Source organism: Colias croceus, chromosome 2 (genome assembly GCF_905220415.1).
Source record: "Colias croceus chromosome 2, ilColCroc2.1".
Lineage (NCBI taxonomy): Eukaryota > Metazoa > Arthropoda > Insecta > Lepidoptera > Pieridae > Colias > Colias croceus.
The window spans coordinates 3,484,269-3,506,826 of NC_059538.1; the positions used below are offsets into that span (position 1 = coordinate 3,484,269).

The 22,558-nt window shown below is 34.8% G+C and overlaps 2 protein-coding genes, 1 long non-coding RNA gene and 1 other non-coding gene across 4 annotated transcripts in view; 1 reads left to right on the forward strand and 3 right to left on the reverse strand.

Moving 5' to 3' along the window:
* The first annotated feature begins 1,452 nt into the window (after positions 1-1,452).
* Positions 1,453-18,050, forward strand: LOC123699803. Its single transcript, XM_045646836.1, has 23 exons — positions 1,453-1,851; positions 2,005-2,175; positions 2,431-2,690; positions 3,153-3,331; positions 3,877-3,961; positions 4,543-4,791; positions 5,065-5,326; positions 5,547-5,716; positions 6,039-6,165; positions 6,688-6,760; positions 6,922-7,200; positions 7,306-7,372; positions 10,647-10,690; positions 10,764-10,844; positions 10,919-11,349; positions 11,419-11,782; positions 11,862-12,861; positions 14,634-16,155; positions 16,231-16,371; positions 16,437-16,553; positions 16,625-16,843; positions 17,360-17,480; positions 17,805-18,050. The coding sequence occupies exons 1-23, from the start codon at positions 1,585-1,587 to the stop codon at positions 17,912-17,914; spliced, it is 6,339 nt and encodes a 2,112-aa protein (XP_045502792.1). The 5' UTR covers positions 1,453-1,584; the 3' UTR covers positions 17,915-18,050.
* Positions 9,023-10,220, reverse strand: LOC123705644. Its single transcript, XR_006753326.1, has 2 exons — positions 9,580-10,220; positions 9,023-9,193 (listed from the first exon to the last, which is right to left on the reverse strand). It is a non-coding gene; the product is annotated as an uncharacterized LOC123705644 (long non-coding RNA).
* LOC123705751 lies at positions 13,747-13,908 on the reverse strand. The gene has a single exon (XR_006753331.1). It is a non-coding gene; the product is annotated as a U1 spliceosomal RNA (small nuclear RNA).
* A 175-nt stretch (positions 18,051-18,225) lies between the features above and the next one.
* The window catches only part of LOC123705643 (voltage-dependent calcium channel type A subunit alpha-1), a 57,199-nt gene continuing 52,866 nt past the window's right edge, over positions 18,226-22,558 (reverse strand). Inside the window, 4 exon segments of the mRNA XM_045654533.1 lie at positions 18,226-21,902; positions 21,904-22,036; positions 22,171-22,280; positions 22,361-22,554. Coding sequence (XP_045510489.1) covers positions 21,696-21,902; positions 21,904-22,036; positions 22,171-22,280; positions 22,361-22,554 — 644 coding nt within the window. The 3' untranslated portion in view covers positions 18,226-21,695.

Sequence of the window (22,558 nt, forward strand, 5' to 3'; positions counted from 1 at the left end):
TTGATTGATTCAATCGATTGATCGATCCTTTGACTGATTGATTGATCGATCGATTGATCGATCGATTGATTGATCGATTATTGATCGATTGATTGATCGATTCAATCGATTGTTTGATTGATTGATCGATTGATTGATTGATCGATTGATTGATCGATTCAATCGATTGATTGATCGATTCAATCGATTGATCGATTCGATTGAATCGATCAATTAATCATTCTATCAATCAATAAATCAATCAATAAATAGATTGAATCGATCAATCAATCAATAAATCGATCAATCAATCAATCGATCGATCAATCAATCGATCAATAATTGATCAATCGATTAACCGATCGATTAATAAACGATCAATCGATCGATCAATCGATCAATTAATCGATTGAATCGATCAATCAATCAATTGATTGAATCGATCAATCGATCGATCAATCAATCAATTAAACAATCAATAAATCGATCAATCAATCAATTGATTGAATCGATCAATCAATCGATCAATCAATCGGTACAAATGAAATTAAAAGCGGTACATTCTGGTACGAACCTAGTATAATCGAATAGAATTGAGAAACACTCATTTTTATTCAGTTAGTTGCCAACTTCACATAGGTATTTTAAATCGCGTGATCGCGCGGCACTATGATTGGCTAGATTTGAAATTGCAAATATGTGCGTAAGCTTCTTATATTTTATTAGAGTACAAAATATGTAGTCGAGGAAAGAAAGGAAAGGAGTGTAGTGGGCGGACTTGGCGACACTCACAGGCGACACCGGTTCTTACAGGAACGGCGAATTATTGCCATTCTAACCTTTTTTATATGTTCTGTGTACAGCACTTACAGCAACTTACTAATACTGGCTACTTTAATATCTAAATATTGACCACATTCGTCATTCACATAATATTATGCTAGAGACGGTAGGTGACAAAAATTGATCAGACACGTCTTAATAATTTCAAACATATTTAACTACCTACCTAATGATGGTTTATATTTTATAATATTATCTCATCTCATAATATACTTTGGATACGAATTAGAAATTGATTGCAATTTTGGTTTATATTGATAGAAAGTACTTTTTAAGTCATACGTAAATAAATTTCAGTGCAGTAAGCAAATAATAAAATTAATTTACATAAGTAAATAGTACTGAGTTAAGAGGAAGGGATACCTAATTATTATTTAGGTAGATCAACTAGGTTTATTAATGTATGAGATTGACGTAAGCGTAGATAAACGTTATCTACAGCTTCGTAGTCTATTCTATTGAACGCTACGCTACAGAAAGCCACTTGGCTAGGGGCAGCCCCCCAGCAGCAGACAACAATAAATTCGAAGAATAGACTACTACGTAGTTTTCTTGTCTACGGCATTTACTGAATATGTGACATTGACATAGGATATGCCAAATATTTGACAATAGCATGACTTTATTTTGTCGTTTGTGAAAAACAAAAACACCGGCGTCGGACAACGAAAACAAACATGTGAACATCATGAATGTCGGTGTTCCTTCTCATTGCGATATGAACTGAGTCACTTTTGAAATCCTCAGTTTTATTTATGTAAAATGATAATTGCACTGCAAACTCTTATTTTCTTTCGAGAAGCGCTGGTACGAGTGCTGGACAGCTTTTTAAGGCCATACTACAAGAACTTCAGATTAACTTTCAATAGCAATGAAGATCTGTCTGACGATGAAGATTCTGAGGAACAGGTATTTGCAGAATATCATGATGAGAAGGGCGTTGTTTTCTTTCCACCTGTGTACGTCCAAAGATATGCCGCAGTCAGTGACTGTCTAATGGACGAAAAATGGAGTGGAAAACTAGAAAAGGTACACTTATTGATAACATTTTAAACATCTGACACTATATAAATTAAATGATAAAATTTTTACTATCAAACAACTTCTACATACTTTTAAAATTCTTATAAACAAAGCTTTTCCTTTGTGTATATTACATAATATTATCACCCTAATTTGAAGGTTGTGGACTTCGGTTATCATGATATGAGCTTCATCAAATACCTGAAAGAAGTTCCTGGTATCAAGCACATCTTGGGTGTAGATATAGAGACAATACCGCTGCAGTGCTCATCTGATCTTTTTAGATGTGAGGATTACATACCAAAGAGGGAAAATCCACTTAAAGTTACAGTAAGTTTAATGTTTTATTTATTAAATAGACATTTATCATGATTTTAAAACTTATAAATGTAATAGTATTTTAATGAAATGATTTCTTGTTATAATCCTGTTATCTCCTGTCAGCTCATAGAGAAATTAAAATTTTAATTTGAAGAAACAAAATCTCAAAAAAGTAACTCATTAAGTATTGAAATGTAATAATAAAGATCAAAGCTTAAAAATATTAATGATCCTTTTTATGTGAATATTTTGTTTCTGTTTTAGCTATTCCAAGGCAATGCAGCCGATCCAGACTACAGATTAATAGGCTGTGACGCAGTGGTAGCCATAGAGATGATTGAACATATGCTCCCACATGACCTTGAACGATTCATACACACTGTATTTGGTTTCATCAAACCCTGGGTAGTCATCTTTACTACACCTAACGGAGATTTCAATGTTCTGTTCAAATCTTTGGAGAAAAATGGCCTAAGACGATTGGATCATTTCTTTGAATGGAGTAGAGAGCAGTTTAATGACTGGTATGTTTTATTATTAATAGTTAGTGAAGTATGAATTGGGCTTTTTATGAATTGTATAATGCAAATCATAGTCTATTCAATAAAGTTTAAATATAGAAGTTAATAGCTTTCATATTATAATTCATACTAAAATAACATTTTTAAAAGAATAATTCTATATTATCAAAAGAACATTGGTATAACTAGGAATGATCCTTTGCCTCAATCAACATATATTCACATTTTTAAGTTTTTGTATCGTATTTAAATATCTTTATACTAGCTTACCGCCCGCGGCTTTGCCCGCTTTGACTTAAACCTAATAAATTATATACTACCTTCCTCTTGAATCACTCTATCTATTAAAAAAAAACCACATCAAAATCCGTTACATAGTTTGAAAGATTTAAGCATACAAAGGGACATAGGGACAGAGAAAGTGACTTTGTTTTATACTATGTAGTGATACATTTTTGTTTTCAGGTGTAGTAACATAGTGGTAAGGTATCCCCAATACACTGTGTCGTGTAAAGGGATAGGGCCTGGTCCACCAGACACACTGCATCTGGGCTGTTGCAGTCAAATGGCAGTGTTTGTCGCTAAGGACTATGAGAAACAGAGAGACTTGAATATTAATAGCTTGGCGTTGGTCGCTAGTCAAGGTAATTGTTACAGTTTTGTTGTTAGAAGGGTCTCGGAATTTCGAACAGTACCCCAAGGAGATACTTCTCTATTCTTAGTATTTGAGTAAGAGAGATTTTTTATTGAGGATTTTGATTATTCTGATCTTTATTGAGGATTTTTATTATTCTGATCTTAGTATTTGTGTAATAGAGATTTTTTTATTGAGGATTTTGATTCATCATAAAGCGATTGAGATTTATTCTTATTAAGTTTTAGTTAAAGAGGTTAAATAAATAAAAATACAAGTTGAAGATGTGACAAACATAACTTTATTTATCATGACTCAACATTAATTTAAAACATCTTTAAAATAATTTAATTAATGATTAGCAATAGTGACATATTGAAGTAACTTACTTACTCCTCTGGCGCTGAAACCCCAAAGTGGGTCTTGGCCTCTGAGACGAGAACTCTCTATCTTCCCCGGTCCTGAGCGGTCTCTTGCCAATTATTATTGGCTCGTAGCACGCATGCTGTAGTTAATTTGCATAAAATGAATTATGTTGTTATTGTATTATTTCAGATGTACCAAATAATAGCAACTTTGAAGACATGTCATCGAGTTATGAGTGTATACCTGACAACAACATGCTGTTCTTAACTAATGAGTGAGTCAAAGATCTTAATTATAAGCAATTTGCATTAATTTTCATAATTTAGTTGTTCTCATTATCAAACCTTAATAGCTAATTGTTACACATTGTGTAATAAGCTTGATTTGAACTTTCCCTAACTTTCTAACACACTCATTTAAGTGATTAAAACCTTTTTTTACTTCTTTCACTACGCATTTTAATTTATACTAACTATTCAAGTTCTGTAATTACATGTTCTTATCATGTCTTGTATAATCAAACAAGATGTAGAGAGATTAAAGAGTATCTACTAGTTGGCAGTTGCTCACTAGTTTTGATTTCGTTTCGGTTTCAAAGTCGGTTTATAGTTTTGAGTTTATACAAAATTCAGTCAGTGTTTGTAAACATACCTACTCCTCAGAAAAGATGTGACTGATATTTTTACGATGTGTTTTGTTGTATATTATCTAGATGCGAGAATAAGTCGTAACAATTTTTATACCCCTAAAACATAAGGGTTTCCTGCAAAACAGTCAGGTTATAGAAATCATGAGTTTTCATTGCGAAATTAGACAAGATTGCTACTAAAAATCTAAAAATGCTTAAAAAAACCTTTATTACATATTACCCAGGCCCGAAACATATTCCGAAAATCCCTCCATCAAACAATCCTGTGTGACCATTATCCTGTCTTCCCCTATGTATTCCTACCATTCCATCGATTATCAAGACAAAACATTTCAATGTAATCTAGAGACAGAGTGGGGAAAAGACTTCCTCTTTGAACAGGAATCTTGCAATATTGTGGAACCAAGGAGGAAGAAACTGTATAGGATATATGAATTTGAAGATGTTAACAACAGGTTTAAATAAAATGCTAACTAATGTTAATGTCTTATTTTAATTGGGTTATTAAAGTTTAAATAAGATGTAACTTTTAAAATTATTTTACATAGTTATTGTAGGGGTAAGTTTATTCTATAGTATCATATAAAAAAAATCGTAGTAACGACACCTAGTAGTATTTAGTAGTAGTCAATTTACTGTCCAATGTTTTTCCTTTATCACATTCTTCCCATAAACCTATTGTAGACCATGATTAATATAATTTCACGTCACAACTTTTACATTTGCAGGTTAAACTGTTCCACACTACAAGTGAAGAAGTTCTCAAAAACGACCCAAAACTTGATGGCCAAGAACAAAGGGGATGCTCTCGTACACACGCGCGAAGTGGTCGACGAAATTAGGCATTTGACGAAAATGCTTAACTTTAATAAGGGAAGCTGCACCCAGTATGGAGGGGATCATATTTGGTATAATATCAATTGGGGGGATAATGCGCCGTATTGGAATCAGTACTATAAAGTTGTTAGGGACTATAGTTATCCGTTTGAGGTGAGATATTTTTTTATTCTATGTTTGCTAAAATCATATGTTGCATCTGTATGCGTATTTAGGTACTATGATCAAAGTGACGTGTTTTTCATATGCTGTTAGTAGAAATCCCTGACGCTTAATTTTCTATTTGTGAAATTCTATAAGTTCCAATGATCACAGTACACTTTTTGTTGGACATCCTTCATAAATTGAACTGACAAAATTATATTTTTTATAGACTAAATCAGACGACTGTCGCATTCTAGACCTTATTTCTGAGGAAATAAACCGTCTAATAGACAATCAGTGGGAAGAAGATTTAACGGCTGATGTTAACAAACTCGAGATACCGATTCAGCAATTGATGCACGTCGTGCAACATATCACACAAGATGTAGAAAAAGTCAAGTAAGTACGAATATTTTTGATTTGTTATAAGTTGTCTCACTTACTCCTTGGTGATAGGTTATATGCTATTTCTCTTCAGCTTTGACGGTTAAAATATATGGGTTTATGAAAATGTTTGTTAATGTTAAAACAAATATTATTACTAAAAATATTAACAATTCATTTTTTGTTGACTCACTTGCTAACTTTTTTTCCGTTTCTTGGAAATGGAAAATTGTATTTACACTTTGGCCGATCTTTGGGCTGAACTATTATGACTTACTTATTGTGACTTATTATTCTTCTAGCATTCAAGTTTCAAACAAATAATAATTTGTTCCAGGGAGCTATTAGAATGGAACGGGTATCAAATAGTAGACGATGTAGTGATACATTCCCGTCTAGTAGTTGATACAACCTCAGTGGTTACGCAAGAGGACGACTGGCTCGATAACGATACTATTTCTGATGTACATAAAGATTTTGTTCATTTGTAGTGTCAATAAAGTCTCATTGTATTAAAGACTGAAGTGTAATATGTAGAATTACATTTATTTTATACTGCTTACATACTTAGAGTACGTCTGTTATTTAGTTATTCTTTGGTAGAAACGGCTATTGGTATTTTTTTGTCGTTTAGTTGTTCACATGTGTATTGAAGTTTTATGTTTGTTTTGTTAGTGTTAAATTAAGTAGTGTAAGAATAAATTGAATTTTTAATATTGTTGTTTGTATCATTACCTCATCAGATTATTTTCCTAGTTTTATTCAACGTATAGTTTCAAAAATCCTTATTAAAAAATTAAGTGAAGTATGCAAATGACAGACAAGAAAGATTGTATAATGGGTCTATCAAAGTTTTCGTCTGTTTAAAAAAGAGCGTGTATGCCGAGCACACGTGTCAGAAGTGAAACTTCTTTGGCAAGATTCAAAGATACCAAGACCTTCCTCCATGACTTTACTTAAATAATTAATGTACAATAATATTTCAGTGGGACACATCGGATCTGCGTTCAACATCGCTTTCTGATGGAAGCACGAACGTACCGGAATTTTATGGTTCGAGTCGTTTTGTGTATCATTATTAATATGCAATATTTTATATACTCATAATCAAATATAGTGGACATAACATATTCGTGTACAGCAAGACTTGATTTTGTGTTTTTCATGTTTCATATAGATATAACCTTGTAACTGTCATATGATGCATTTATTGTCACTAGTAATCCCTCTAGGTCGATGTCTACGACGTGCTCTGGACCAAAAAGTTCGAAAGTTACGCAAATTGCTATCAGCGGACGAAGATATAACAAGTGAATTGGATCGAGTGGTCTGTCGTCTCATGAAACTGGCTCTCCACACGAGTAGAACCAGACAGACTCCAGTACCAGCTAGCTGGATGCAATGCAAGCTGTACGATCTATTAGCTTTGACGGAGAAAGCGATTGAAAGAAGGAAGAAACACTATTTAGAAGAATATACGATGAGAGCTATCGAGTATGGTAATTTTAGACAATGATCAACGTTCTAGAATATCTACACATTTCTTTGAAATTATAGGCCAATGAAGACTGTTTTTCAGTGTACGTTTACGAACATTATTTCAGATAAAGGAGACAATGATAGTCAGGGTAAGCTAGCATTATGCAATATAGAAGAGGATAATAGAAGAACGTAAGTATATAATTTAATAAATTGACTCGAGCCTTCCCTGTGTTACCCCTATAATTTTTGAAGTTATACTTCTTTTGGCGCGATGGAGAAAAATGATGAGAGTCGAGAGCAATGATATTTTATGTATAGATACGTTATATACTCACAAGATATCCAAAAAAAATGCTTCCTATGCAGTGTCAGGCACACACAAATACAAGTTTCATTTTACTTAATTTATAACATTGACAGACTGTATAAGAGAGATGGCTCTAATAAAATGATATAAACAAAAAAGACAAAGATAGTTTGTCACTTCCGCGCAGGTGTAAGCAAAAGTCACAAGAATTCACCAATTAAATATAAATAAACAAATAGTTGCCATGGCAATTGGCATAGACTAACGACACAGAAGGTTCAATGTTATAGATGTTACGTTTCCTGCACACGTAAACAAATGTGACAATTTCATTTACTATTTAAATATTATTATGAAGTTGTATTAAAATGAAAAAAACTTTTTTGGAGATATAACTGTATTAAGCATTTATTACTAGCTGTGGTGTTCGTTTTCGGTCATCATCATTTCACCCGATAAACACCCACTGCTGAGCATAGTCCTCCTTATAGAACTCCATACGGACCGATCTTACGCTATTCGTTTCAAGGCAGTTCCCGGAACCCGTACAAGGTCATCACTCCAACTTGTAGGATATAATAATAGTGGTGCCTAGATGAAAAAAAGTATGAAATAAAAGAAAGGATGAAGTATAAGCCTTTTTTATCTAAAACACAAATAAAATGTATGTTCAATAGCTATTTACAGAAAAGCAAATAGCATTTTTCGTCAGTAGCGATAATCTTTTCTTTAATGTATACGTATATTCAACATTATTTTTGCAAACAAACATTTTTGCCATCACGATTTCATTGTATATAATAAATAGATATATTTGTTAATTACATGCACTGTGTGGATTAAAATATAAAAATAATCAAGTATTTACCCAAATCGAAATTAATAAAATAACCGTTCTGTTTTCAATAATCGTATCTACATGATAATCTTTGAACACAGTGTGCGCTAGCTTTGTCACACTAGTGATTGAAGCAATGTTTTATCCCTTTCATTATTTCAATACAAGTGTCAAGCAAGTGTCATTCATTAATAATTGCAAATTGTTATTTTTGCTCTAAAATTATAATATTTTAATACATTTACCTGCGATATGATATTCCTCTATCTTTCTTTATTTTACCTACTATCGTAATTTGTGCACTTTCTGAACACACAAGAAGGCATTATTGATAATTTTAACGTTTATATCAGCATGTACGTTCGCTGTCACAAGTCACAATCAGAGGCGGCTCGCCCTAAGGAGCGCTGGTGCAGTGAACTCCCATAAATAATTATAATAAAATCATACTCCTTAATTTCATTATTTATATTAATTATTACTATTTAAAATCAATCGTAATCGTAAAAAACTACTGGCAATACCAATGAATATATCCATCATTCCATCATTCCATACACCTGTAGGTATGATACTGTATTATAAAACGCGCGTAGCGGAGCGCTCACGATTGCGCTCCAATGAAAAAATATTCAGTACATTTTCTAATACGAAATCCAATAGGAGTGAAAGAGACAGTTGTGTCAGAGTCCTGCGCGTGAAACAGAAGATTTTCTATGAAAAAATAGCAAAATTCGGAGCGCCGCTCCCGCAAACGTTGCCGGTTCGTTTTTACCGCGCGCCCGTCCACAAGACAGCAATTGCGCGACGTTGCCACTCAAATATAAACAAACACTCTAGTCAACTTGCACGCGCGCGAATGTACCTATTTTTTTTTTTTTTTTTTTTTTTTTTTATGTTATGGGGAGGCAAACGAGCGGACGCACTGCCTGGTGGTAAGCAGGTTGCGTCGCCCATAGACCATAACAGAGGTTATGGTTGTTGCCTACCAGAGAGATATTGGAAGGATTAAGGGATTTGGCAGGAATTAGGGAGAAAGGGGCGAGGATGGGAGGGATTAAGGATAGGGGAGGAGAGGATGGGTTGGGGATAGGAAGGGATGTGGGCCTCCGGACCCCTCACTCACCGTACGGAACGCGACATTAAACTGTCACTATGGCGCCGATATTCTGTGAGGGTGTGGTACCTTCCCCGGTGCGAGCGTGGCCCAGTTCGTGCCAAAGCATGCTCGACTCCCACTCAAAAAATAACCTATAATCGGGAATTTTCGAATTAAAATCATAAGATACGTGTTGACTGTTGAAATAGCCTGTAGTTATCAGTATTACTTGTGAGTGTTAAAATCGACAATTATAATGTGGCGTTCATTAAAAAGTGTGTTAAAACGTTACAAATTCGGCTTGAATTGAAAGCTAAGGGACCGCCACGGCCTGAACTTGACCTTACGCAAAAATGTACTACCAAAACGAAAACATATACGCGTGTGTTTAAATCCGAACAATATGTGAAAACACCGTGGTTGTGTGGTTCATGGTTGTGATGAAAGCAACAAACTATTTTGCTTTCGGCGCGGCCGGCGGAGGTGAGAGTGCTTGGCTTGGACTGAAACGGGCGTTGACGACTTAGCTCATCTTTCAATCAAGATGAAAAAACATTCACAATCTCGGTACCATTTGTTGAATGAACTGCAATTGGCGTCTATCGGACGACAAAACATTCGTAAAGCACTAGATTCCGCGTACCGAAAGTCAATACGCGAGTTCAATGACCGTGTCGATGAAAACAGACATATTTTACGAAGGTTAATAGATTGTGTCAAGTTATAGATATTTTTGCACACCAAAAAGAAAGACGTACCTATGCATTTCCTTTATAAGTATTTTTTTAATTAAATTGTATTTAATTGATTTAATTAATTGTAGGTACTGCTTTACACCATGTATTTTCAGTGTTTTATTTCAAGTGAACACCCATAAAATTTTGTCACGAGCCGCCTCTGGTCACAATCTGACTGATTCAACTGGTCCCAATTAGGACCAATTCACGGTTTACGTTTTGGTGCGTTGGTAACGTATCTACCTCTTGTTTCTATATATAATATCATTGGTCGAGAGTGAATTTTTACGATGCGCGCGCACACCGACACATAAATTTAACAGAATGAAGTTATAAATTTATAAGAATGAAGTTAGTTCTAGGTGGTATGAAAATTGATAACTATGTTCAAGTTGTATTTTATTCTAGTATTTTTTCCATACGCCAAAGACATATAACTTCTAACGCGTGTACATAAGTACACACACACTCTTTTTTTTCAGAGATAAAATTATGCACGAGTACCAAGATTTAGTACAGCCATTGGGTTAGTAAAATGCTTATAATATAGGTAATTATTGATCATTCTAAAACACTAATTAAAATTGTACTTTACACAGACGAGGAAACGTATAATCTTCAGTCTGAATCTTATCTGAAGTTACAGGTAGAAGATGAAAATGAAAATGATTTTTATCATGGTATGCCTTAAATAATTTATTTTATTGAGTTTAAATCGAACATAATATTATGTCAATATACAATTGAGTTCCAGGCGATACCAAGGAAACAAGTTTAGATCGAGTAAGACATGAAGAAATTTATCCACGATGCGAAAGTTTTACCCAGAAAACTAAGCTAGAAATTGTTCGAGAGTGGGTAGATGACGAATATGGATCTTTTCCGTATAACGCAGATAAAAAACAGCAGGAACATACAGATGTTCCAAGCAGTAATTATAAAAATAAAGACAATAAATCGGAATTATCTTCAAGGTCCAGTTCTGCTTCTCATAAAAGTATGAAATCTAAAAGCAAACATTTAATAATTCCAAAGAGCGAAATAAAAATTACTAAAAAGGTCTCGAAGAAAAAACTCAACTTTAGTATCTTACTCAAAAATTATTTTATCAAAAGTGGTTTATTAGATACGAAACCTAAAAAGAAAACGAAAGGGCAAAAAAAGTTGCAATCTTCTGTAGCTCCAGTGAGTACGATTTTCTTGAGTAATTTTATTAATTTTTCGTGATATTCACTAATTATAAATATCTTTTAGATTCCTGATAGTTTAATCGAACTTTGTCAAACTAATGCAGCTGACCAAAACAAAGCAAAAGAGATAAATCACAACATGGACAGAATTAAAAGCATCGAATATAGCTTATCAGTTTGTGATGTTCAAGATGATAAGTTTGAAAACGTGGCAGCTACACAAAATAGTTGCATAATTAGTATTGTTACTCACGACGCAGAGGAACAAGTAGCTCTCAAACGGTCCATTGCAACCGAACCCGACCTGAATATCGTAGACCAAGAAGCTATTGTTGAACAAGTTATTAGTATTACAAAAGAAGACAGTCTAAATTTCTCGAAAGTAAACGATAACGAAGATGAACAATCTCAAACAATATTTCTTACTGGTACATTAAATAGATTTAAATAGGTAATTAATTAAATTGGTTTGGTTAATTCTCTCACTATTTCATTATTAATTTCTAGATATAAATGAACCGAGTACATCAAAAGGAATTCGCCATACAAGATTAGATGTACAATGTGGTCCTGATGATATACAGGATAGTTCTGAACTTTCCGCAAGTACTTCTTTCACAAAGTTTCCAAAGCTTTTTTCAAAGGGTATAAAAATAGAAAGATCGCATACAAATTTATTAAGGAAAACTACTTTTGAAACGGGTACATCTCCTGACTGTCCGGCTTGTTGCAATGAAATACCCAAGATTAAGAGTCCCGGCATATGGATTCACGATTCAGATATAAATACGGAGCTTACAAAACATAGTAAACCTAAATGTTCTACTACATCATGTGACACAAAGGAAATAGTTTGCTCTGAAATCATCTATAGCGAGGTAGAATCAAAGACTGAATCGACTTTAATAAAACCGATAACTAGCGCTATGAAACTCAATTGCTGTGGATCAGAACTCGGTTGTAGCATAAGTACTATGAAAATAAAATCTCCCCAACGGCTTACATCTCCTTTAAAGAATACGAGTAGTGTTCAGATACAATCTTGTTCCGGTAAAAGCGACTTACAAAATTCGTCTCCAACCAGACACGTAAAGCCGAAATTGAGTTGTGGCGGAATTTGTGTTCATAGTTTTAGAGATAGAGAAGTATCGCAAGATGTCGTTTTTCAAGGCGGATGGAATGAAATAATTCCAAAAACAGCACCTAAAAAGACTATTAGAAAAGCTCCTTTAAAAAAAGGAGGCTTGACATCTAGACAATTAAAAAGGAGTTCTAGTACATCGGTTCGTAACACGTTGAATAATAATAAAATAAACAACGTGAATAGAAGACCAACTTATATGAGATCGGTGAAGCAAAAAGTGGACAAGGAACAACCGAATAAAACTTCAAAAACTTCAACTATGAAAAAACCAGATTCATCTTTAAAAAATAAATATAACAAAACTAATAAACCTATCAAAGAGATGCTTAATTTAAATCTTGATCAGAGATATCAAAATATAAGGTAAGTATATTATTTACATTACAATGCGATTTTATAATACTATTATTATATCAGGTTCTACCCAAGGATACTTTTATGCAAAACACTGAGCTACATTTCTGATTAATTCTCATTAATCTAGTGATAGTCTCACATAAAAATAGTGATCAAGTATAAAAAAATACGGAGATCCAAATTTTGGAGTCCTTGGCTTGGCTAAAGTGTGCAACAAAAGTTATTTGGGGTGAAAGATCAAAATAAGAGACATTTTGAAATTTTAAATATTACCATAAATATAATATTTAAACTTTATCTTTGCATTATAATATGTATCCATTTCTCCTAAAACGAAATAGAAAAATGAAAACTATTCGGCCCTTTAACTTTGGCATAAAACAAGTCTATTAAAACACTTGTATAACAGGATGCAGCGAAATATCTGTGCGGAGTTTTTGATTATGAAAGTAAATCACAATTATCAATTACTAGCTGTGCCCTGCGGTTTTACCTGCAGTGCTCCACTCCTGTTGGTCTTAGCGTGATGATATATAGCCTACTAGGTTTCCGCCCGCGGCTTCGCCCGCGCAGTCAAAGAAAAACCGCATATTTACCGTTCCCGTGGGATTTCCGGAATTGAGTCCTTTTCCCGGGATAAAAAGAAGCCTATGTCCTTTCTCGGGTATCAAAATATCTCCATACCAAATTTTATGAAAATTGGTTCAGTAGTTTAGGCGTGATTGAGTAACAGACAGACAGACAGACAGAGTTACTTTCGCATTTATAATATTAGTATGGATTAAACAAAGTAGATGTCATATTTAATTGTAGATCTATCTATTTTTTATTAAATTGAATACATATCTTCGTGGCGTACCCTAAATGATGAGTACTTTTTCAATTTATATGGGGGGACGGCGCGTACGCAGTCCCCACTACCAAAAATTACGCGTCCGAGTTATCCACATTAGGGATAATCGCAGAGGTCAACCCCGCCGCAGTGCAATGGAGGGGCCTCGCTCTGGGGGAACCGCCTTCCTGATCACGGTGTCCCCTACGCCAGGTAAGTATGCTTTGGCACCTTTAACCCGAACTATATATGTGTTCAGAAAAACATTTCTCTAGCGCGATTTAGGAAAATAGTAGTGACATCTGGTTACTCTCCGCGTATGAAATGTGATGTTGTAATAGGGGATAACCGGTACGGCGCGCCGCGTTGGTATTATTATCGTTAGGGGACTTGACGCGTACTCCGATTGCGTTAGTTGCATATGCGTTTAAAAGATGGCGCTTTAGACAGTATTTGAAAGTGACTATTAAAACTGTAATGCTGTTTTAATAAGGTTCTGATCTCTCTTGATCTAGGTATTTCTAATTTTTATCTACTTACCTTCTAAAATATGGGGTAGATGACATCTGAAAGGTCTCTTATATTCTTTTCGGAGCATCAGCCACACAGCTTTGCACTTAAATTTTCATGATACGGAACGACGCTCTTTCAAAATTTTGAATCGTAATATTTCAGGAAAAGTGATTTAGAGAAAAATGAAAAAAAATTGTAAATAACTACTATTACATAGATTTTCGATATAAAAATGTTTTCGAAAAATATCCAAAATCCTTTAACGCCAAATAACTCACATTCAGGCACTCACATTCATAGCACATTCAGGGTCGCAAGATCTCCACCAAAATTTGGGTCTCTAATTTTTTTATATATTTCAAAGTCCGGTTACCGGACTATTCATACCTCCATAAATATTGATATATTACGTGATTTTATATATATTTTTTAGCGCTAAGAGTGCTAAATATATGATGGAAAGACATAATATATCACCAAATCCACTGGGAAAAGAAAATGTATTCGAAAGGCCCAGTATACAAAACTACTTACCTCCCTATCTAAAAAGAAAGCCTCATAAATCAGGAAGTATATACGATAGTAAAAATAATTTGTCTAAAAGTATTGACTCGGCCAAACCATTGAGCAGCATTAAACCTGCATTAGTGAGATCAAACACTGAAGAAATAAAAAGACATGCCTTTAAAGAAAACCCCCGAATGTATGTGAGTTATCAAGTTTTCCGAAACGAAATCGAAAACAAAAACTACGCTGACAATATTGGTCGCGTAGATTATAACGATGTTGGCAGCAATAGCGTACAAAGAAGGAGTTCTAGTCCTATATCTCAACAAAGTTCATGTTCTACTCCCAATAGTATTGCAACTATTCGTGCTATGACATCTACAAATAAACTTGAAGCAAGTAAAATGTCGTCATCGAATAGATGCGGAATTACAAAGAGCACAATGACTACTTTAGGAAGTTCTTTGGGATCAAAAGTTAAAAATTCCATTATAAAAAATATAAATATAAAAAGAAATGAAAATAAAGAAAACATTCCAACTGCTAAAGAATGGAAAAATCCTAATTGTGGAATCGTTGGATCGACGAATTCTATTTTTAAACCACATACTCCAAGTATTAAAAACTCGTATGTACACTCAAAGCCTTTAAATATATCTAAAAGTAAAATGATTAGCAAGAAATCGACTGTAAAATTACCAAGTATAAAAAGTACTCATAGGCTGGCATTGAAAACTTCAAGTTCACTGCTTCTAAGGAAATCACCTACAGATGGCGGGTCTTCAACTGAAAAATATAGTTTCCAAAGCAGCCCGTCCGATACGGTCATCGTTTTAGAACCTTACAAAGATGAACTTTTAAAAGGATTTAACGAAATTTCTCTAGAACTTAAATTAGAAAACAATGAAAATGAAGGCGAAAATATTAATGACACTACACAAAGTACTAAACGTGATTGCACGGAATCAAAAAGTATTGATAGTAATTTGGAGGAATCGTTAAGAAAACTTTTTGATGAAAACATCGAACTTGCAAGCACACCAAAGAGCAATCAAGAGTATTTGAATTCTGATGTTATTGGATTTCTAAATCCTGATAGTGAAAGTAATATTTTCAATACAACATCTTCACCGGCAAGCTTTAAAACTGTTATTGAGAATAAAAATTCATGTACTTTTAAAAATGAATTAAATGATGCTTTGAATAATTCGTTTAATAGGGAATCTAATTCAGTAGATGAAGTAAACAGTAACGTCACCATAAATTTAACAGAGTATTCACGTACAGTAGAATTTACATCATTAGAATCTATGGGTTCTTTATCCAAACCCTCGGAATACTTTTTAGCTGATAACCAAGTAGATCTATCTGAAGATATTATAAATAAGGAACCTAGTGATGTCTCGGTGAAAGGTTTATTTGAAAGAAAGGATCTCAACACTGCAACGGTAATAAGCAAGCACTGCTATTTCAATATATATGACGGTTTTGATTATTCATTTATGTAATTAAAATCTTTATAGAATGCTGTGGGACCCATAGCTTTACAAGCATTTAGTGGTTACTCTATGAACTTGGTACCTCTAGCGGGCGATCAACCAGAGTACATTAACCTAGTTGATCCAGAAACTGGTAGTCTTCGCCAGGAAGTTAACAGACAAGCTGTAAGTTTCAGTACTAGCGCATAGCTAATGAACTACTGTTTTTGTATTAAAATAAAAATTTTCAGACTTCCGAAGAGATACTGGTATCAGGACGATCATCAGATACCTACGAATCCTGTTATGTAGAAGATGATTCTTTTGTACCTAGCTGGTTGTTTCATATAATCAGTCAACAACAATCGGTAAGATAATTCTTTATTGCAGTAATTGCTGAGTATTACTTTATTTATTAATTACTAATTTTCTTTTCAAGATGGATGAATCAGAAGAAGATGACGAAGATCGACTCCCTCTTCAGATGCCAATAGTTGAGCCAATTTTTGATTTAAATGGTGATATCGGGGAGCCTGGTGTAGGGGCAGGCGCTGGAGCGGGTGATGGCAGAGGCATGCACAGTGATCATTCGCAAGACAGCTCAGGTCGTGGAACTTCTTTAAGTTCGAGTGATACTTCATCAGATGAGCATAGTGAGGTATATAACATGAATTAAATTCTTATGTTAAAGTTAATGCAATTTAAGATAGATAACAAAAACTGTAAATGTACAAGCAGCCAGCGGTGGTTAATTTTTTACCACCTCAGATTTTCAAAGATAATAATAGTCAAGGATCTAGCGATCTTGCTATCCATACTTACTAATATTATAAATGCGAAAGTAACTCTGTCTGTCTGTTACTCAATCACGCCTAAACTACTGAACCAATTTTCATGAAATTTGGTATGGAGATATTTTGATACCCGGCAAAGGACACAGGCTACTTTTTGTCCCGAGAAATATGTGGGTTTTTCTTTGACTGCGCGGGCGAAGCCGCGGGCGGAAACCTAGTTAAATATAAATTTTAAGTTTTTCTGTATATCATTGAAATACGACTTTTCCTTCCAATGAGAACATCACTATGAGCATGTGATACCACAAAAATGTATGACTACATGTGACCTCTTTCAACTAGCATACAACAGCAATGAAGCTATTCATTATAATTTACAGGCAATATTGATCGACCCGTCTGCATACGTGGCTCAATTTGAATTTGCACGGGAGAATGCTGATGCCTCAAATGTGGATAGACCCAATGAATCGCCTGATACTTCCTTCACTACAGCTGAAGGTAAGGCTTTCAACAGTAAACTTAAACGTTTGTAGATAGTCATTATTTTTAATTGATCGAAACTTTTGTAGGCATTCGTTTATTACGTGCAATCTAGATTAAGATTTATGAATAGTGATAAAAGGTAAATAAGAAATAAAAGTCAAGAAAGTTTCTTTAATTTTTATTATATTTCCATACACATTACACATTGATATAGATATTCTAAGAGTTCTGTTTCTTTGTCGTCCAAGCGCAGTTCATTTCGCAGCCTCTTCATTATTCGAACCTTAGGAATTGTTCTAGAACAATCGATGTAGGTTTCAAAGAAATCCTTTGTTTCAGCGGATAACGGTTTCGATAATCGTCCCAGACCAATTAGTAGGACTATGGCTAGTGATATTGACGCTGATGTTAGCTCTTTGGACACCGACGTGGCTGATTCGGACGCTTAATGTTTATTTCAAGTTAAAATGGAAATTTTGGTCTTGGAGAATAAAATTCAAAATGATGAAGCTCAAATGTTTTTGAAAATTGAGTCGTATTTGATGTGTAAATATGGTTTTGAATAAATTATTGTTTCTTTGGAAATTTTTTGTTATTTATTCAAACGACTATCAAATATTATCATTGAAATCATAAATTATCTTATTATTCGGCTTTAAGCTTGTAAAGAAAATTATCGTACGAAATAAAACTTGTTAAATAAATTCTTATATTATACCATTTTATTAAAGTGGGATCGTAAATCAAAGTGAACACAAAGTATCGAGGAAATGTCTTCTTGCATTTATTCATATTGTACAATTCTTATAATATGATCCATTCTGCAAAATTTTACAGGCGAGCAAGAATTCATATATAAAACATTAGCTCCTTTGTATTGTACATAACCATTTTTACCAGTATAGTGAAAACATGCGTATAGTTTTTTTTTAGTTTTAGGATAATAAATTACTTAAATACTAATTTAAATTTGGTTCTTTATTAATACAATATCATTAGGATGCACTATCCTGCAAAGTTATTTGAAACGTACCAAAAACATACTATGGTGCTCTCGACGCCGATGAACTTTCTATGCTAAATATATAATTTTATAAATGTAATACAAAATACAATTGAAACGACAATCATATAAACAAGACAGGCGAGATCGAGCCGACAGGGCGGAACTCACTTTGCTTTCCTTTCAAATAAATATTCAAGTATTTCATCATCTAGTCTCATTTCATTATTTCCTGTAAGCATACATGCGTGTACAACGAAATACAAGGTTTATTTATAATTAATTAGTAAAAACATTCGTATTTTTTAAAGATACGCGTAGCACAATAGCCTGAACACGATTATTTATTTGCCATATTATACATAATTTACATTTTTTTATAATCTAGCTCAACTAGCGTTATCTCCGAAACGAAATGAGATAAAACAGTCCATTTAACGTGTTATTTGTTAAACGATATAACAAATGAACGTCACTTAATCGATAAATTAAGGAATAATATCAAAAATAACCAAAGAAAACGCGAAAACATTGAAAATGATAAACTTATACAGACAATCGATGCGTAATCAAATAGAATGATAAAAAAGTATAAGAATATTGTATTGAAATGTCACTTATCTGTAGTAGTTAAGGTAACTATTACATTCATCATAATTATTTTAAGGCAGTGAAACACCCAACTTAAACTCAAGGACAGTTGGGAACGAGTTTACCTAGCTAACATTAATATTAACTAGTACATATCACTAGACATTTTCACATGCGACCTTCTACATCGGCCGCGTTATATATTACAATATTTACATGTCTTAAACACGTATGCTGCGACGTAGAAACAAGGATTCACGAACACTAAAGCGGGACGCACTCTGCAACTCTAACCAGTAACCACTCAGTCATCGAAAGTCCATCGGCTTATTGTATCCTAACACCCCAAACGCAAATGTTCAAATTAAACTCCGTACGTCTATACAGTAACAATATAAATATTCTTTGTGAGACAATCGTGATAAATGATAAACCTACGTAGAAGAAATCTAACATCTTTATATATGGAATAACGAGATAAAAATGTTGCGTCAACTATGTATCACAAAACGAAATAAAATATAAAATTACTAACAATTTAATTATTACTACTAATATCAGAGTCGATTCAGCGATTGGAGCATCTTTTCTATTCAAATTTAAAGCATATAAACAATTGAATAGTGATTCACATATTATATAACAATAGCATAATTTAACAAAATCACCTTTGAATTTTCTACTATAAACAATACAAGTATACTATGAAGGGGAAACAACACATATAGAATATCAATAATTGGACAAAACAAATTGAGAGAGTTGAAAAGTAGAGCCTAATAATTGAAGGTTTTCACAAAGTATAGGAGCAGCTTCAGGTGGTCCTCTCTCTACAAAATAATTACTACAAATTCAAACATTTACAATTGCACGGTAAATCATTTTAGATCTTAAAAGAAGTTGGAAAGTTATAAAATATCGTTAATCGAAATCATCAGAAAAACGTGATTCGTATTTAGTCACAAGACATGCGTGATTTTAATTAGTCGATACATCACAATATAAATATTGAATTAACATTAAAAAGTTTACACAAGCAGTAATAAACACTTGAAAGTGAATATATTTCATTCTTAACACAGCGTCTCTGCGAAATAAATAACTTTTCTATGCAATCACACAGTTCTAATAATAATTTTTATATCATGTTATCACAGAAAATTATTTATTTACAATTTTGTAATACGTAACCTACAGCATGCCTCGCAACAATGTTCGATGGTGATTAACGATTCCTTGAAACATTCACTATTTTCTATAACATTTTCCAAGAACTCTGTTCTCAGCGTCTCGCTCGATGGACTTGGAAAATTGTAAATTAAAGACAATAGCAACGTCTAAGGGGACTCGAATGTGTAGGCAAATGTGACGATTATTGAACGCTTTAAAGGACGATGAGTTAACTTATGTTTAAAAGCCTTTGAATTGGTTTATTAACATTGGGAGATAAAATTTGCTCCTATAACTATTTTAAATATGAACATTGAACGTATTTGAAATGGAAGTTTAGTTGTAAACCAATTCAAGAGTCATAAGATTATGCGCCTGGATAAACATCACGTTCGGCGTTAGATAATATATTATTGCCGCTGGGAACTAAGTTATATGAAACATTACTGAATTATCTTATACCAGGCGATAGAATCATTTTGCACAATACTTAGCCAACTGTTGGTAGAGTCACTCTTATCACATTTGGTTTTGACCTTTTTATAAAATATTATTTGTAATACGTATTTTTACCATATCCAACTCCGTACAAACATTTTAGTTGTATCCTCAATTAAACATCTCATATATGATACAATCGATCTGTTATAATATATTTATTTCAATATTATTCAGTTACAAAAGTGAACGAAGAATGCTATCGAATTGTTAAAAACGAATGGACGTGGCATCTATACATTAGAATATAACGGGTTTTATTAAAAATCTGTTTACAGTTTCTTTCGCTAAATTACAACCTTCATCACCAAATGTAACAAAACACTAGGTACAGCTATCGACCGGCCTACACACGATTTAACAATTTAGGTATTAATATGCAGAAATATATCATCAAAGTTTACATACGATCCGTATTATTTATTTAATTGTATTTAAATTTAAATAACGTAGATATAAAGCACTTGGGGGAAGGACAGCAAATTCAATAAAAATTTAATTATTTATTTAGTACATATTAACTAAGTAAAAATTATTTCGCTATGTAAATATATCATACAATACTAGTATCAATCTGTCTGACGATGAAACGCTAGATCTTCCAACGTCTAACTGGAACGTGAAGCGAGTAGAGCGAGGTCTTGGCGCGCCGGACCTCGCTCCGCGCGCTTCGGCAGGCGGTATATGATGTAAATTTTAGTGCAAATTTAATATAGAAAGTTACTTTTACAATACAGACTAATAACTTTTTTATGTAAAAATCCTAGCACAAACGAGTTGCCTGGCACTGTTTTATACTTCGATTACCTTAACCGTAATATAAATCAAAGAGTAAAATTTTAGCGAATTAAAAATTAAATTTTCCAAAACTTTGTAAATACTAGAATTTGGATAGTCGCAGCTCGCGAACGCCCTCCGCGGACGGGGGCCGGCCGGGCGCCGAGCGACGAGAGTCGTCTATCTATACATCACACGCGTCGACACACGAGAGAACGTCCGCGCGGCGCGTCAGTAGGTGTGCGCGTGGGCGGCGCGGCTGCGGGCGGCGGGGGCGGGGGCGGGGGCGGGCGCGCGCACGTCCCGCTGCGAGCGCGCGCGGCGCGAGCGCTAGCACCAGTCGTCCTCGTCCGAGTCGGAGTGCCGCGCGCGCGGCTTGTACCCGTTGGGCAGCCGCGGCGCCGCGCCCGCCGCGCCCGCCGCGCCCGCCGCGCCCGCGCCGCCGCCGCGCCCCATCGCCAGCGCCGCCTCGTAGCTCAGCGGCGCCTCATAGCTCCGCGCTCCACGCTCCGCTTCGTAGCCCCAGCCGCGCCTACAATCATACGCGCCCCTTGAATACATCCCTTCGGACGCTAGGTTACGCTTTCGTAGCGAGCGGAAACTAGGCGCCCTGGCGGCGAATTGCAGCTACGCTAATGTCTACCTCGGTTAAGCTTCTAATCTTACCTCTCCCTAGATCTATAATCTCGGTGTATCAGTCTTTCAACTTCCCGGCCATATTCGTACTCATCGTGTAAAGGCTCTAAAGGTTCTCGCACAGTGGGCCTTAACGATAACTGTCAAAGAAATTCAATCGATAGGTAAATGCGTCGCGTAGATAGGGAAAAGTGCAGAGAGAGATGCGGGGGCGACTTACGTGCGACGGGCTGTGGCTAATTCTGGTGAACGGCGGCTGCTGCTTGACCTGTAAGGTGGACGGCTTGGTGGGCGTGGGCGGCAGCTGGCGGCCGCGGCCGCGGCGCGCGCCCTCGCGCTCCCACGAGCGGTCGCGCCACTCGCGCCACTCGCGCTCGCGGTCCCGCTCCCGGTCGCCACCTATGGATGCCCAGACTGT